At 36.3% G+C, this 16003-nt stretch overlaps 1 protein-coding gene across 3 annotated transcripts in view; it reads right to left on the reverse strand.

Annotated features, from left to right (window-relative positions):
• Window positions 1–16003, reverse strand: part of LARGE1 (LARGE xylosyl- and glucuronyltransferase 1) — a 284444-nt gene that overhangs the window by 194548 nt on the left and 73893 nt on the right. For all 3 annotated transcript variants that reach the window (XM_054062457.1, XM_054062449.1, XM_054062466.1), the window contains exon 2: window positions 8540–8726. In XM_054062457.1, coding sequence (XP_053918432.1) covers window positions 8540–8645 — 106 coding nt within the window. In that variant the 5' untranslated portion in view covers window positions 8646–8726. The remainder of the gene's footprint in view (window positions 1–8539; window positions 8727–16003) is intronic.

The following is a 16003-nucleotide window of genomic DNA, read 5'->3' on the forward strand; positions in this document are numbered from 1 at the left end:
AACTCTGACATTTAGAAATTTAAAAGCAGTTTAATAGAATTGTAAAGAAAAAAAAAATGGAGGAGCTTTAAAACACTGATGTTTACATCTTGGATTTTGATTCATGTTCTACAAACCAATGGAGAAGTACAGTCATGCTACAGGTTACAAATAATTACTACAGTACAATATGTCAAATGGTTTGAACATCATTAAACTAGAAGGGAATCTCAGGCTAAAAACATAGAATTCTGCAGGTCATCAACTTTTCTTCCTGTTGTTGGTATCTACAAAGTTGAGTGAACAAAGATGATTGCTGTCAGCCGACGTGTTTTGAAGTTTGCTGTGGATTTCACTCAATTCTCCAAGGGTATCTAGATACATTTTTAAAAAATCTCCTAAATTCAAGTCTCAAAGCAAGAACTGTATATGACAAAGCAACACAAGAGAGGTGAAACTCCAAAGGATGGAAATAACTACTCAACTGGACAATACAATGGTTATCATGACTGAAAAACATTTGAAAAGAGTAAAGAGGCAATAAAGACTGCTGAAAATACTGGTATTCTTAAGCTAAGCATGCCTAAAACATGTCCATCCAATATCAGAATATTAACCTACCCCTCAGTTGCTTTTCCTAAACCATATCAGAGAAATTATCTGCAGAATATAAGAATAACTATACATGATGTGTGAAGTGCTTTGAATTTATTTTTAACTTAACTCCATCTTCCGCTATAACACACATTGAAATAAGTATTCAAAATATAAGTTTCAAAAGTAATAGAAGACACTACAGACATAATTTGCTGCCTGATTTCAACCTTTTTACCGATCTGAAAAAAACCCCAACAAATTTTTACACAAAAACTCCAAAAAATGAAATATAAAAACTTCATTGTTCTGATTTAAACATTCAGCAGAATCAAATTACCAAATATTCACCTCCATCTTTTGAAACATTAATATTTCAGGTATTTTTTCGATCCTGTACATATACATTTGTTGACCTGCTTGCCTGTTTGCCCTCAAAGCTCATTGGTTAATTTTAAATTACCTTGTTAGAGGGAAAGAAGTCAGAGGTAACGAAGCTTCCACAATCATCAGGAACACAGAGAGATTACAGATGCTATATATTTTACCATTGTGAAATACACTGCAGCATATGCTAAGGATTTATTTCAATATCAGGAGACCTGCATGGGAGCTAGATTTCATAAATGCCCTAACTGTAGGAAAAGCAACTTCAACATCAGTCAGCTGCATGACATCACAGCAAGTCAGGCTACATTAGTTCCAGCACTCAAGGAAGGTCTTGTGCACTAATAAACCACATATTTTGTTTCAAAAAGCCAAAAGAAGCGTTTAGGCTCATCTTGTTTTTCTCTTTTTCTGCAGAAAAATATATTTTTACTATGAAATGTATCTTTACTATGAAGATAGTAAGTAGCTATCTTTGAAACAGAGAAAGAAGAATAATCAGGAAATAGCTTTCCTACTGCTAGTCTTCCACACAGCCTTAAAAAAATTTAGGCATCCAAATGTCTCTTCTTATTGGAAGGAATACACTCACCTTTGCAAAATGCAACTTTTATAGACTGTATTTTTCAAAAAAGTTTGTTCAAAGAATGAGGAAGACAAAGATGAAACAAAACCCTTGAGAAATCCCATAGATTATATTGAAAGTAAGCTGCTGTCCCAAAGAAGCTGGGAACGTATTCCCCTTCAAAGACTTCCTTTTCATCCTGACCTTTATGCTTCTGCCAGAAATGACAAACTAAGAAACAACTAGAAGAAAAAAGCCAAGATAAAACTGGCTGACATATGTTTAGAAATAAAATAAAATACTCTATCCAACCAAGAAATGTACAGAGAGGAAAGAAGGAAAGCCTAAAGCTTACTTTACTTTAATGAAAGAATAAGCTTATACTTAAAAATGTGAGTGTCAAAAAAGAACGTGTGTCCCCTGTACTGGAATTCAAAGAGCAATATGGACTTGCTTTCATTTGACACAACTCACTTGACAAAGGTAGTGGCTTTTGCAAGATTCATGATTTTTCCTGAGACAGTATTATGTTGGTTTAAGGATGTGAATTCCTGGCAAGCTAAGGAAGAAACAGCATTGACACCAGCATTTAGGTGTTGAGCTATTCAGTGGACATTATTTGTTAAGGATAAAATTGTATTGCAGGATTGTAAGCATTTAGTTTAATTGACAGAATGGTTGGGAAGAAAAAAAAAACAAAACAGTCCTCACTAACTCTGCAGTTTGACCTCCAAAAGCTTCTCAAGACCATGTTACATTTTGGCTCACATTCTTTGTTTGAAGGCCATTCTCATTTTGCTGCAGGCACTCCTTCAAATTTCCAGTCACTGCTCATAACAGACTGTTTCTTTATATGAAGGGGAGTAAAAGTCTATTTCCTTACATTTACTTCCTAATTTTATTTTCTTAGATGATGGACAGACAAGGGTTCTCATGTCTGTAAACATAATCATAATGTAATACATAATTATGTATCATACATAATTGCGGTAACACTGACTTGCAAGCTAAAGTTGAACAGAGAACCAGACTCAGCTTCCACAGAAGTGACCTTTTGGTCAACAGCATATTTCAACCAAAGTTTGTTAGTACTTTGTATATCCAGATCACAAGAGTTTCACAGAAAGAAGTTTTCCAGGATAAAGCAACAAAACTTGTCCTAAATCTCATGTCTTTTCTATTGTGACTGAGTTTATTCCTGTAGGATCCCCAAGTGAAAACTGCAAACATGCTTAAAAAGCTGTCTCAATTGCAGATGAGAGAGAGGTGCTTAATTGACAATTCTCAGCATATCTCCAAAAAAAAAAAAAAAAAAAAAAGAGAGGAGTAGATGACCACCATTTACTCCAGAATGGAAATGTACACAGAAGTAGCTTTCATGAAGGAGTTGCTACAAAGCCAATCTTAACTAAAACACACCGCCTGTAAACCCGTTCAGGCACTCATCGCTGCAACATTGTGGTTATATGCAGAGGTACCCTTTCAGGACCTCTTTTCTCAGAACTTTATTAAAATGACAGGATCAATACAGAGGTTGAAATTTCTGCTTTAAGTGGATTCTGGATTAAGTGTTCTTGTTTAATCCTGTTGAGACACACAGCAGATAAAATTCAGGCAAACTGAGTGAATCGTAATGAAAAAAGCAATTTTAGATTTTGCCCCTTTCTGATTACATTGTCTGTGAAAGGATTATTTTCAGATGTTTGTTCATCAGTTGCAAGTATCTGATAGACATTTTAGCAATTAATTATTTGTTTGCCTCTTCCTATGTGCATCTTATTGCAAGCATTAAAAATTGAGGCAGTTTTCATCATGCACATAGATCACATGATAAACTTTTGGCACTTAACTGGATAAAGATAAACTCTCAGAATCAGTTTTCTGATTCAAGCATTCACAAATATGATTTCAAAATCTGCTTCCCATGAATATTAAAACTGGATATTCATTGTTTCTGTAGACAGTCTTCCCAATTAACATATTCACTAGAATATTTATGGAAAGCATACACAAAAAGAGTGTGAACAGCATCAAAGTGAATCCATTTAAATACTAAGATGAGTATTTTCAGCCTTCCTTCATTTTATATTATCGTATTTTATGAGGTGTTTGCCCAACTCTGGCTTCAATCATGTCTCTACAGATTACTTGGACTAAAATATGCTGTCAGGGAATGGTAGTCATACAACACTGGAGTGTAAAGAGGACAATCGAGGAAAGCAAGTCCCAGGAAAGAAGGCAGGCTCTATTTTTAAAATGTTACCCTGGCAGTGAAGAAAAAGAAGAGTCAACTTCTTGCTCTCTCACAGACTCCCTGCAAGATTTCACATAGCTTCACAAGTTTTCATCTTAAGGTTACATTACTGACTTTTCCTTTCATCTTAATTATGTTCTACACAGGAGCCCTACACAGACACTTTAAGGCTTTCAACCTCAAGTGGATCTACCACGAAGAATCTGATAACTCTTGCATTTTTATCCTGTAAAAGTGGGGGTGACTGAGAATCTGCTAAAGGACACATAGCCACAGTGGGTATTTTTTTGAGAAATCAGTAATCAAGAGAGCATGTGTCAAATTACAGTTCCAAGTTTCCATTTTAAATTACCTTCATGGTAAAGGAGATAGAAAACTGCTACATATAACTTGGAAAATTATGCTGTTTCTGGAGCTGCTGTTGGCTAGTGGAACTGCTATTTTTTTTGTAATGAAAATTCATCATTTATTATTTGGTTATTTCCTCTTCTCTGTTTTAAATGCAATCCACCCTCCCTACTCTATTACCTCGACTTTTGAATGTAATTGAAGAATGCTGAACAATTAGCTTTTTCAGTCAAAGTAACTGATAACTGAAATTATGCTGTCCTTCTGAATTATTAAAAACAACAACAGTAGCCAGATATGTTCAAAGGCCATACAATATTCAAATTCCTCTTTAATATTCTGGTTCATAACCTTAATAGACATTTATACTTGATTAATGAGGCTTTTAGTAGCTGTTGCTGTCACAACTTGAGTAATGCCACCTCCAATGAATATTCCAAGGGAAAGGACTTTCTGGCAGCATCTGATTGACAACTATGAAGTAGCAGGCTGCAATGTAATTTCTGACAAGAGAAACAAAATCCCAAATGAAACAAAATTCTGTCCTAAAGAATTGCAAAGTATTTGAAAAGTAGAACATGGGAATTGACTATATTAGAGCATATTTCGTATAACAGATTGACTAACAAAGAGCTTATGACTGGTTTCTAAATGTGATCCCATTGTCATGCAATAGCAAATAACTTTATTTCTTAGATATAAACACATGGATGAGTAAAGCAATTCCTAATTACATCAAGAACACATAATTTTCAAACACAGCACTGCAGATAACAGTACCGAAAAAGAGATATTTGATTCTAAATCCCCAAAACATACAAACTGCAAAAGATTTTAAAAAGAGCACAATATTTGCTATAGCAACTCAGTTAGCTCAACCTTTTTAACTTAGTGAAAAAAAGACTGAGAGGTGATTATGACTATATTTAAGTACATGGAAACATACCTAGGCCTGACAGGGAAATAATTAGCATTGATTTGCCAAGGGTAAATCATGCTTGACCAACCTGACTGCCTTCTGTGATGAAATTACTAGGTCTGTGAATAAGAGAGGACCAGTAGATGTTATCTCCCTTGAATTTAGCACAGCATTCAACATGGTCCCCCACAGTATCCTTACATTCAAGCTGGGATTTTACAGACTATATGGATGGACTACTAGACAGGTGAAAAACTAGCTGGAATGTTGGGTTCAAAGGGTGCTGGTTCATGCTCTGTCTGGAATTCAGTTACATGTGGAGTTCCTCAGCAATAGGCCTGCTGGGAAGGACCGGTAGTCCTGGAGGACAGAAAATTAAACATGAGCCAGCAGCATGCCTGGACAGTGATGAAGGCCAATAGCATCCTGGGCTGTTTCAACAGGAACATAGCAAACAGACTCAGGGAAGTGACCATTTACTTGGTACTCATTAGACTACATCTGGAACACTGTGTCAGGTTTGGGGAATATAAGAATACATTATAAGAATACAAATACAGGAATTACATTAATGAAGTTCAGTGTAGGGCTATCAAGTGGTGTGGCGGTTGAAGTGCTTACCATGGGCTTGTTCAGAAGAGAAGGCTCCATGGGACTTACCAGCAGCGCCTCAGTACCTACAAGCAAGTTGCAAGAAGACAGAGCCAAGCTCTTCACAGTGATATGTGGTAAGGGGATGAGAGACATCATACATAAATTGAAGCAAAAAAGGTTCAAAACAGATATAAGGAGAAACTCTTCCACCTGAGGACAGTCAAGCAGTGGCACACATTGCCCAGAAAGGCCCCGTAGTCTCTATCCTTGGAGGCTGTCAAGACACGACTGGATAAAAGCCTAAGAAATCTTGTCTGACCCAAAAGCCCATCCTGAATTAAGCAGGAGTTGAACCAGTGCACTCTTGACGTCCCTGGCACCCTGAGTAATTAAATGAGTCTATGCAGATAACGGGTACTGACAACTTCTTGAGAGAAGTACGAGAACCATTTACCTGAATCTAAACCCAGGTGAACTGAAAACTACTAGCACTGCCAGTGGTTAACCAAAGAAATGAGTGCTAGAATTCTGGCAGAGAGGACTCTCCACTCCCGCTGGTTTCAAATCAAGGCACAATGCTGTTGTGAGACATTTTTCACTCAAGTATACACAGAGAGGTTAAAAGATAAGTAAACTGTGTGAACCATAGTGGAATATGAAACAAGAAGTCAGACAAAATGACAAAATGGCTTTAACTCTCTGTGCATAATACCTACAACTTAGGGAAAAAAACAACTATTATTTGATTAAATAAATATTTTAATTGATTTTTTTTAACCAGCAAAGATTATATCATGTTTTTCCAAAAATTAAAAGGAAAAGAAAACAGATACAGTAAAATGACAGAAAGAATTACTAACTTTATGTAACTTCCCATCTTTTTTCCATTGTAAGGCTTCTTAATAGGTAATGGGCTTTGCTCCTTGGTTTGCATTTAAGATTAATACACACTGAGAGCTTTAAGTCACTTCAAATACCATGTAGCAGCAAATTTCAGGATTTGTATTGAGCCCTCTGTACAAACAAAGCGTTCTACACATACAGGAATTTAAAGCAGCATGCCGTTATCAACCGTGGATATAATTAAAATAGTCATTACAACAAGCCAGCATAATATTCTTCTAAAACTGAAAAGGTGAAGATTGCATTTGCTCAGCTTTTAAAAATCAAACAAAATCAGTACCGTCCTGCCTGCCAGATCATTAGTTTTCAAGTACGTAGCCAGCAGCCCTTATATTTCCAATTTAACACAAATCCCATATCTGTTTCATTCTAGAATAAGCTCATAGACTTACTGCCCATTAAGGCAGAATTTTAAGTAACCAAATAAATTTGCATAAGTAAATATTTTACCTGGCACGTTACTAATTCAGCAATATATGCAATATACAGTGAAAATCTTTACATGTTCTTACCTGTAATTTAACTTGGAATCCAATTCTATTTTGAAACAAAGCACGAATTTGTTCAGCCAAGGTTACATGAAAGAAGCTTGACATTTAAACAATGCCTTTTTAAAATTATCAGACTGTAAACTAGTATTTGAACAGTTTTTAAAAGGCTGAAACACCTTTGTTTGTACTAAGATAACTACAAAGGCTGAACAGCTTTTTTACTCCTGCCAAAATAACACACCTATTGCCAAACACAAAAAGTTCCACCTCAAAAAAAATACAACCAAAACCAACAAAACCAAACCCCCCACCACAATCACCAAAATCTCCCACCACAAAGTAAGAAAAAATAGCCAGCATCTTCAAACTACATATAACTGAAGTATCACTGCTGAAATCCTCTAAGGCCATAAAAAAACTTCATCAGATAGATAATTTAAAAAACATAGAGGTTATTCCAAGTCTGATTATAAAAAGTGTTAGTTATATAGCTGCAAGTCAATAAACCTATAAACTTGAGGATCTCCACCTGAAGAAAGAAGAGGACTGAAAGATATTCCAGCAACCCACTGCCATCCAGACGGACATGGATTCAAACTGATTTTATATAAAGAGGTTTTATATAGGAATTCATTGATTTGTTCTGTAACAATAAGCATAGAATCTGTGGCCAAAACTAATGAACTTAACACAAAGGCAAGAACAGAACCTCAGGTGCTTGCAGGTTTTGGCCAAGTAGGCATCTATATAACTAAATCAAGAACCCATTAAACATTTCACAGAATTCTTTGCTGATGCATTTACACCTCATAGATCAGAGTCCCACCACTGTCCAACATTCCACAAACTAGGTACTACTATGTCCTCCCTGGTCCAGTGAGCAGCAGCACACAGGGCCACAGGACAAGAGAAAGCGTGCAGCTGAGTGACCATGACTTAGTTGATCTCACTGTGCAACGAACCACTCCAGACATACATTTCCCTGACTTGTACTGTAGGCTAGATACAATTCCTGCTTCAAGTCCTAAAATCAGACTCAGTGGTCCATGTCATCCATACATATGAGGTCTAACACACATGTCCATAAAAACAAGATCTGTATGAGAGTGCCCGAAACACGTAAGGACGCTTTTTAAAACACTTTTAAATAATATTAAGGGAAGATCTGCAATAAGATGTTAGTTGGAAGTAAAATCTTACACAGCATAGAATAGATGAACTACTAAAAATTAGAAAACACAGACAAGAAATGAGTAAGTCAGGGGGTTTGCTGCATTTCTTAAAGATGAGAAGAAAATCAAATAAATGGGGCCAACAATTAATTCCTCTTCAGCAGTGAGAATATGGCAACGATGGCCCTTCATTGAAATCTGTACTTTGGGAACTACTTCCTGTGCAAGCAAAAAACTATTTATTTAAGTAAAAACAGTGATCACTGATCTGCACTTGTCTGCTTTGATACAAATCATTCAACATCCCAACTCCAGCCATTATTCCCCTCCTACCTTCAAAACTCCCAGCAAACAGATAAATCCATGTGATGGCTGGGACAAAAAGGACGGTCAGAGAAGCAGCCAGGAATTTCCGTCGCCCTCTGCAGATTCCCAGCATTCTCTCAGGAGTGCAGATTCCCAACCCAGTGCTGTTCCTATGTTGGAAGCAAATAGTCCACAGCCTCCCACATATTACTCCCTGAAAAAGAAAGGAAAAAAATATTTTAACAGCTCATCTTTCTATAGAAAGGCAGACTACATCACTGCTCCTAAAGAGTTAAAAAAACAAAGCTAAATATAGGGTTACCACAATTGCAAAGCAGTACCTATTTCAATATTATCCATGAATATTTAATAATGAAGCAAGCTTTAGAAGTCAGACCAAGTCAGTAAATTCATAAGTCAATAAAACACATCATATCACCTAAAAACACACAGAGCTAATCTTACAAAGAGACATCACCTTAATTTGTTTTTCACTACCCTTTTACTCTACAAAACTCTGGGTTCTTTGATGCCTACGTGTGGTGGTGCCCCTGGGCAGATAAAAGAAAGCCACCCATTTTTCTTCACCTGCTCCCAAAGAACAAAATTCATACCAGTGGATCAATGAGCTGGCTGTAGGTGGTCATGCACTCAAGAGAGTGAACTGAAAAATTACTAGTAAAGTTTGGGGGCAGAAAGATGTTATCAAAATGACCCACTTTGCTAATCAAAAGCAATGCTGATGAATTGCTGTATAAAGAAGAGAAAGACCAAAATAGGCAAAATAGGCAACTTAGTCACAAAAGGGGATATCAGTAACTTTAGACTGTGTGCTATGAGAAAAGAAGAGAGAGTACCACAGTTTTTTATGAGAGGAAAAAAAATCTCTGACCTTAATTTGTTTAAAATAATTGTTCTGCATTTCACAGAGGCCAAGATGGCACAATAATCTTATAGTTTTTATTCACAGAAGACGAATACTCCCACACCAGTGCAGGCATGCCGGCCACAAAGATAATGTTTCACATTTTTTGTGAAGGTTAGTGTTAGACTGAGAAGTTAGAGAAGGAAAGAGAAGTATTAAGTCCACGCAAATCTAGTTTGGTTTTGTGTGAAAGGGCTTATGTTTTCTAATTAAAAAAAAAAAAAAGATTTGGTCTACAGGAATGATAGCGAAAGAAACACACTCTGGCAGTACAAGGTGTTTAATAACAGAGCCCTTTGCTTAGACAAGCACTTGAGGTGAAATGAGCAACTAAAGCATTTCTGCACTAACATTAACAATGACTACTGCGTGTCTTGAAAATATATTTGAGCTCTATAACTCCATGTGTATTGCAGTGAAAGTCAATTCTGAAATCAAATTACAGCAAAAATGAGAATTGTAGACAAGAAAATTGTATTCAGACAAAGAACTGTTTCTGGAGATACCTGGCTGCAGTAATCAGGCAAACTTACAGCTGTTCCTTGAGCATTCAATAGAGCCCGCTTTATGACACTACAGTTTAAGAGTCATGATAGTACTCCTGACCTTGGAACCGATAAAATGGACTATAATTTGTCCAGAGCCAGCACAAAAAGCATTCCATTGTGTCGGCTTTTCAAGGCAATGAATGCCTCACCACAGCGATTTTGAAAAAAATATGTGGACAGACTTAATACTAACAACTGTAGTAGTAGAGTCACTGTGTTAGAGAGAGACACACATTCGGTAGCTATGTTGTGGAGAACTCTTATCTTTATTTGGATAACAATTACATTTCATTTTTTTTCCTTACATCACATAGCTTGTACGCCTATTCTGAAAAGAGTCCTTTACATGCCTACTTGAAAAAAAAACAGATAATATTCCTGGCTTCTGGGTTTCAGAGTTGCTATCTGCATGTATATTACAAAGTAATACAGCGTTAAGCACAGAATTAAGTAGACTTTTTTTTTTCTCCTTTAACATCATAGTGTGCACCATTGATAACTGTGCATGGCAAAATAAATCTATGAAAAAATAAACTCACAAGCAGGGTCATTCTCAAATATCCACATCTTATAACGCAACATGTACTTGATATGTACTGCTCCTATCAATGATACCTGTAAAAAACCTACAAGTAGCAAAGTAATAGTGAGCACTACATGTTTCTGAAATCAGGCTATTACAAGGACACTGATATAATTTTTGGGGATAAAGACATAGACTCTGAAGCTTGTTATGGTAGTGGATTACTTCATCCTGAGACTGCAAATTTAGGAAATAATTCATTTATTCCTATATACTCTATTAAATATCCATGCAAGTTAAGTTTCTGAACAGGTCCAAGATGGAGGATGAAATCCAGCTTTTCTGCCCCATAAATGTAAAGTACCTTAACAAATAAGAGAGTATAACGAGCAACACTGAAGTCCCAATTCAGCGACAAAGGAAAACTAGGATGCAGCAAATTCAGTTTTCTACAATTTGTGACAATTCAGACAAAAAAAGTCAAATCACTCTGCACATTCATGCACATCTTGGGAAAATCTTAGTCAGCTTGTGATAGATTACCCTAGGTAATGGTGAAATATTTCTTTTAATGGTGCATTAAGAGAGAAAAGAGTCATAAACTATTTTAAAGGAAATTTCTACTATGTCCCCACTTTCCCAAAGTTGTAAATAGCTTCCCTTGAGTCTTATTCATTTTCAATGTATAAAGTTACCACACCTGCTGAGTATTTTCTTCCAAACTAGGCACTGAATCATATACAAACCCTACACAAGCAATTGTACAAAAGGTTAATGAATAGTAATAAAGATACTCAGCTTAAAGTAAAAGCTTTGGACTCGTTCGTGTATTTATTTTTGGGTTCATTTGTAAACACAACAGACCATTATCAAATAAATTTAAAGAAGACACTGCAGTTCTTTGACTTGGTTTTCCTTTCAATTCAACAGGTGCCAGATTGATATCAATCATGAAAGGAGCGTGACTGACAACACTGGCTGGAGCAAGGGCCAAGCACAGAACAAAACAGCACTGTGCACATTTCTGCCATGTGAGCCTGCCATTTCTATCCGCCTTCTCCTACAGCATCCACCCCTCCTTAAGCCACAGTGGTACTGAGTCAGACTGCCACCCGCCTAAATTGTCTTGGAAAGCGGTTTCATGGTATAGGTTAAAAATGAAGCTTCTCTGGATGTGACATTGCTAGCTATATTAATCTTTTCAGTAATAACCTACTCCATAAGATGGTCCACTTCACTTACACAAATCCATGCAGCGTTGCTCCTGATAGCTTTCAGTCTTAACATACAGGCTAACTAAACACCTGCCCTCAGAAATACATAGCATGAAATATGCTGGGGAAAAAAAAGAAAAAAAGAAAGGGTGAGGAAATAACTGGCCAATTGAAGGTATGTTTTAATAAAAATACAGCTAATGGCCCCTCTTAATCTCTTGCTCAATGTTAGTACCTTCAGATATATCTGAGTCACACTGAACATCTGCAACTTTAGCCACATTGACTGGATTTATCTCAAAGCAAGGATGATCGAAATCAGGCCAGGAGTGAAAAGGAACAGTGGGGGGAAATTTATGGTAAGGGGGTTGTAAATTGAAATACAGCCTCAGCTTCACTTCTCCAGATACAATTTGATTTTCTACCTGTGTCACAGAACTACAGAAGGTGTATGCCTTTCAGGATATACTTCTGCCTTGGTCTTCACGTTTAAAAACATTGAATGTGCTCAAAGAGCATGATATAATTATATTTCAGAAATCTGATTAAATAAGTAATATCCACAAAAAGTTAGCTGTATGTACATCCTGCACATACCTCTTGCTGCCATAAGTCAGATGCTCTACACTTTTAAAATATACCTAGTTCAAGATTTATAAAACCTACTGCACATGTACAGATCAACAGACATTAATACAGTAACCTCAGGCCAGCTCATCCTTGATTACTGCTAATGGTGCTGTAAAAGGCTACTAGGTAGGACAAAGCCTGTGTGAGGGGTCACAGTGGGAATTAAAATAAATTGGGTTTCTCATCACAAAGACTCACTCATGACCTCCTTACCACACGGCAACGGAGAATGAAATGATTTTCATTACTTACACACACAGCCAAATGCTTCCATTAACTACACTACCTTGTCAGAGTGGTTGCTTTGTTTTAAATCAAGGATCATCTCCTTAGTTAAATATGAAGCAGTTCTCAACCAGTATGAGCAGCACATATATTAAAACATGTAACACAACACTAATTACAATGGTATTCAGTTTCTATTCATTTATTTTTTTAATTATGTCATGACAGCTCAACTATGTCGGACATTCCGCAGTTCAGTGGAACAATGGAAGTAATTATGAAAACAAAAATCAAACACAATTAACTAGATTTAACTGCTCTACTATAAAAACCTTTTCCAATTGCTTCATACATTTCCTTGCATTCGTTTCAGTTAATTTTATCCCAGTAATCTCCCATTTGTTTTCAGAGCCCCTGAAATGAATATATACAGTTAAAGCTGTCTATACACCAATCCCATGCCTTGTCTTTGTTGTGTTCCTTGAATTAATATTATCTAATTCTTTCTGCTTTTCCACACTTACAGTCACAGAGTCAATGAACAATTTCTACTGTAAAGCTTTTCCCTTGGCTCTGTGTCAATCTCCCTTATGAGAGATTTTTCACAGTTTTTTGCCAGACTCAAAATATAAATAACCTAAAGAAAAAAGTAGTATCTTAGCCAGTATTTTCTGTTTTTCTTTAAAATGTTGCTAACATGGCATTATAATGAGTTTAGCACTTGAGAGTCAGGTTTTTATCTTGCAGTTTTCCAATTATGGAAGTTAGTTGTCATGTGGCAGATTTTTTGTCGTATTAGACAAAAGTTTAGTACCATAAAGGCAAAGTGTGGAATAAACCCAAAATTAGGAAATAAAAGATTAAATAGTCACATGACAAATCTTTATTTAAATAAACAGTCCTTTGAAACATACTTCATTTCTCACGTTCTTAAAACAGAAATAGCATTTTGAAGGCAAATGCCATCTCCTCTCTCAATCAACCTTTTCTTCTCCCACATGACAGAACGTGCTGGAGAAACAAATCTAAGGCTCCCTTTGCTTCCAGACTCTGAGTTTTCTGGTATTGGAGACCCCCCAAATTAAACTCCTTAATCCTATGGAATTGTGATTCTATCCTGACAATGGAATAGTCACAGACAGAGAGAATTAAATAGATATTCTTTCACATCTTTCCTTTTCATTCCCATATATTCCATTTTAAGTATATACATGTATTTATATACACATTTTTAACGGCATTCCTTTTTCCTTTCAAGTCTAGACTGCTCAAAATAAGGAAAGCCTGCAATTCTAAAAATTATTATCAAGGAATAACACAATTTAAGATCAATATCTTAAGAATCTTTTGCTAAGCCTGCACTAAAATGTCGCTGTTAATATGAAAGGGGGGGGGGGGAACAAAACACAATCATCACAGAAAGATCAATCTTGCCTATTATTCACATTTCATTTGTGACCCAAAAGTTATTCTTATTTTCAAAGTAGCTACTGACCTGTTTTTCAATGAGTTCTCCAAATCCAGCTTTACTTTACCCCCTCACCTATATGGGCATTTATGCCCTGACTCCCCAGTCTATCTCAGGACTTGGCACAGTTCTAAATGAAACAGAGTCTGATTCAGTTTGTGTATGGCAGAAGACTAACAAGCTACTACACATATGTACTAAAATTATCTTGGAACTGGAGATTTCAATGTAATTAAATTATAAACATACAAGAGACCATGGCCAAATAGCAGTAGTAACTGTGAATTTTTCAGTAGTTACTATTGAGCAATTCTGCTCCAGGATCGTGGTTTACACACAGACCACAGCATTATTACCTGTATGATTTTCAGGCTTAAAAAAAGGACAAAGATACACATATTTCCAAATCCAGTCCTCTCCACTTGAAATAATGGCAGGAAGAAAAAGTAACTTACTACCTGTTCTTGGCTGGAAGAAAACATGAGTATGTTGTTGCATCACTGCTCTCTGCCTCTATACCAAGGCATCCTTCTCCCTTATAATCAAATATCTAAAAGTCAGGGGTTTGTCTGTTCATTAATTCCCTTTCTTAGGTATTGTGTCCATGCAACCACATAGAAAACAAAATGGTGTTTAAATCAGAAGTAAGGTACTATGTGCGATATACATAACTCTCAAGAATTTTGATGCTAACACCCTGCTTCTCAGCTAAAGTTCCTGGATGCTTATTCAGAAGCAGTGTTTACCTTCACAAGAATCCTCTACTTACAAAGCTGCTCTAACAAGGAAATTGATTAAAGAATCATAAGTAAGTTTTACACAGGAGGAAACAATTATGGCTTGAAGTGTTCATTCCTGACAACAGAATCCATGTCCCTCTGTGAAGCAAAGTCCTATTATTATTAGAAAAAAAACAATAAGGAAGCTCTTATTTTACCTCATAGATCTCAAACTACACGTTATTATAGTTTTAAGTGGGGATTTGTAACACACTTAGAGCAGCTACTTGCTTGTCAGATGGAAACAGAAGTTGGTATCATACTCACAAATCACTCTTTATGAAATACACACAATAAATTAAAAAATAAAAAGAGACATAAATAGGCCGAGGTGGCTCTCTCCTCAGCCCCGACAGGGAAGAAGCTGAGGAGGAATGGATGGATCTTACAGCTCAAAAATTGTTCACGCAGCTGGTATTGAGAAGCGATATTCTGATTTTACAACCACAGGACCCCCTTGAGAATGGACTACTGCTAACAAGAGACATTGAATGATGTGGACAGATACTAGTCTGCAGTAACTAGGCAATGGATGGTAACAGGCTTTCTTAGGAAGGACTGGCCATGAAGGCAAGGAGGAGGAATTGTCCTGTATGTGAGAGCAGCAGAGATGCATGCAGCTCTCCTTGGGACGCTTCCTCTCTAGCTATCTCTAATGAGAAACATAGAGAGTGCTGTGTCCAATTCTGGAGTCCCAAGTGCAAGGAAACAGAGAAATTGTGGAGGTTTCATCCTTGGAGATATTCAAAATACAACTGGACATGGCCCTCAGCAACCTGCTTTGAGCAGGGAGTTGAAATAGACGATGTCCAAAGGTCCCTTCCAAACTCAATTCCATAATTCCATGATTCTACAGTTTCGTACTGTAGTTTTACATTTACGTAAATTTACATCTACATCACTATGCATGGACAACAACGTGCATGAACAATTATACTGAAATGCAGAGAATCTCAGGTTAATTTTTTAGTTAGTATAAATAAATATAGCTTTACTAAATTAAATTCAACCTGCATCAATACACAAAAAAATATGGACTAAGTCTCTCATCATTAATAGACAAGAATTTGAATTTCTATATAAGCACCAAAGTTCTCACCTCATCACAACATATTGCTGAAATATTATGAAACCCACAAATATTTCTACCAACTTATATAAAATTAAATTAAATTATGT

The sequence above is a fragment of the Cuculus canorus genome, chromosome 1 (assembly GCF_017976375.1).
Source record: "Cuculus canorus isolate bCucCan1 chromosome 1, bCucCan1.pri, whole genome shotgun sequence".
Taxonomy (NCBI): Eukaryota; Metazoa; Chordata; class Aves; order Cuculiformes; family Cuculidae; genus Cuculus; species Cuculus canorus.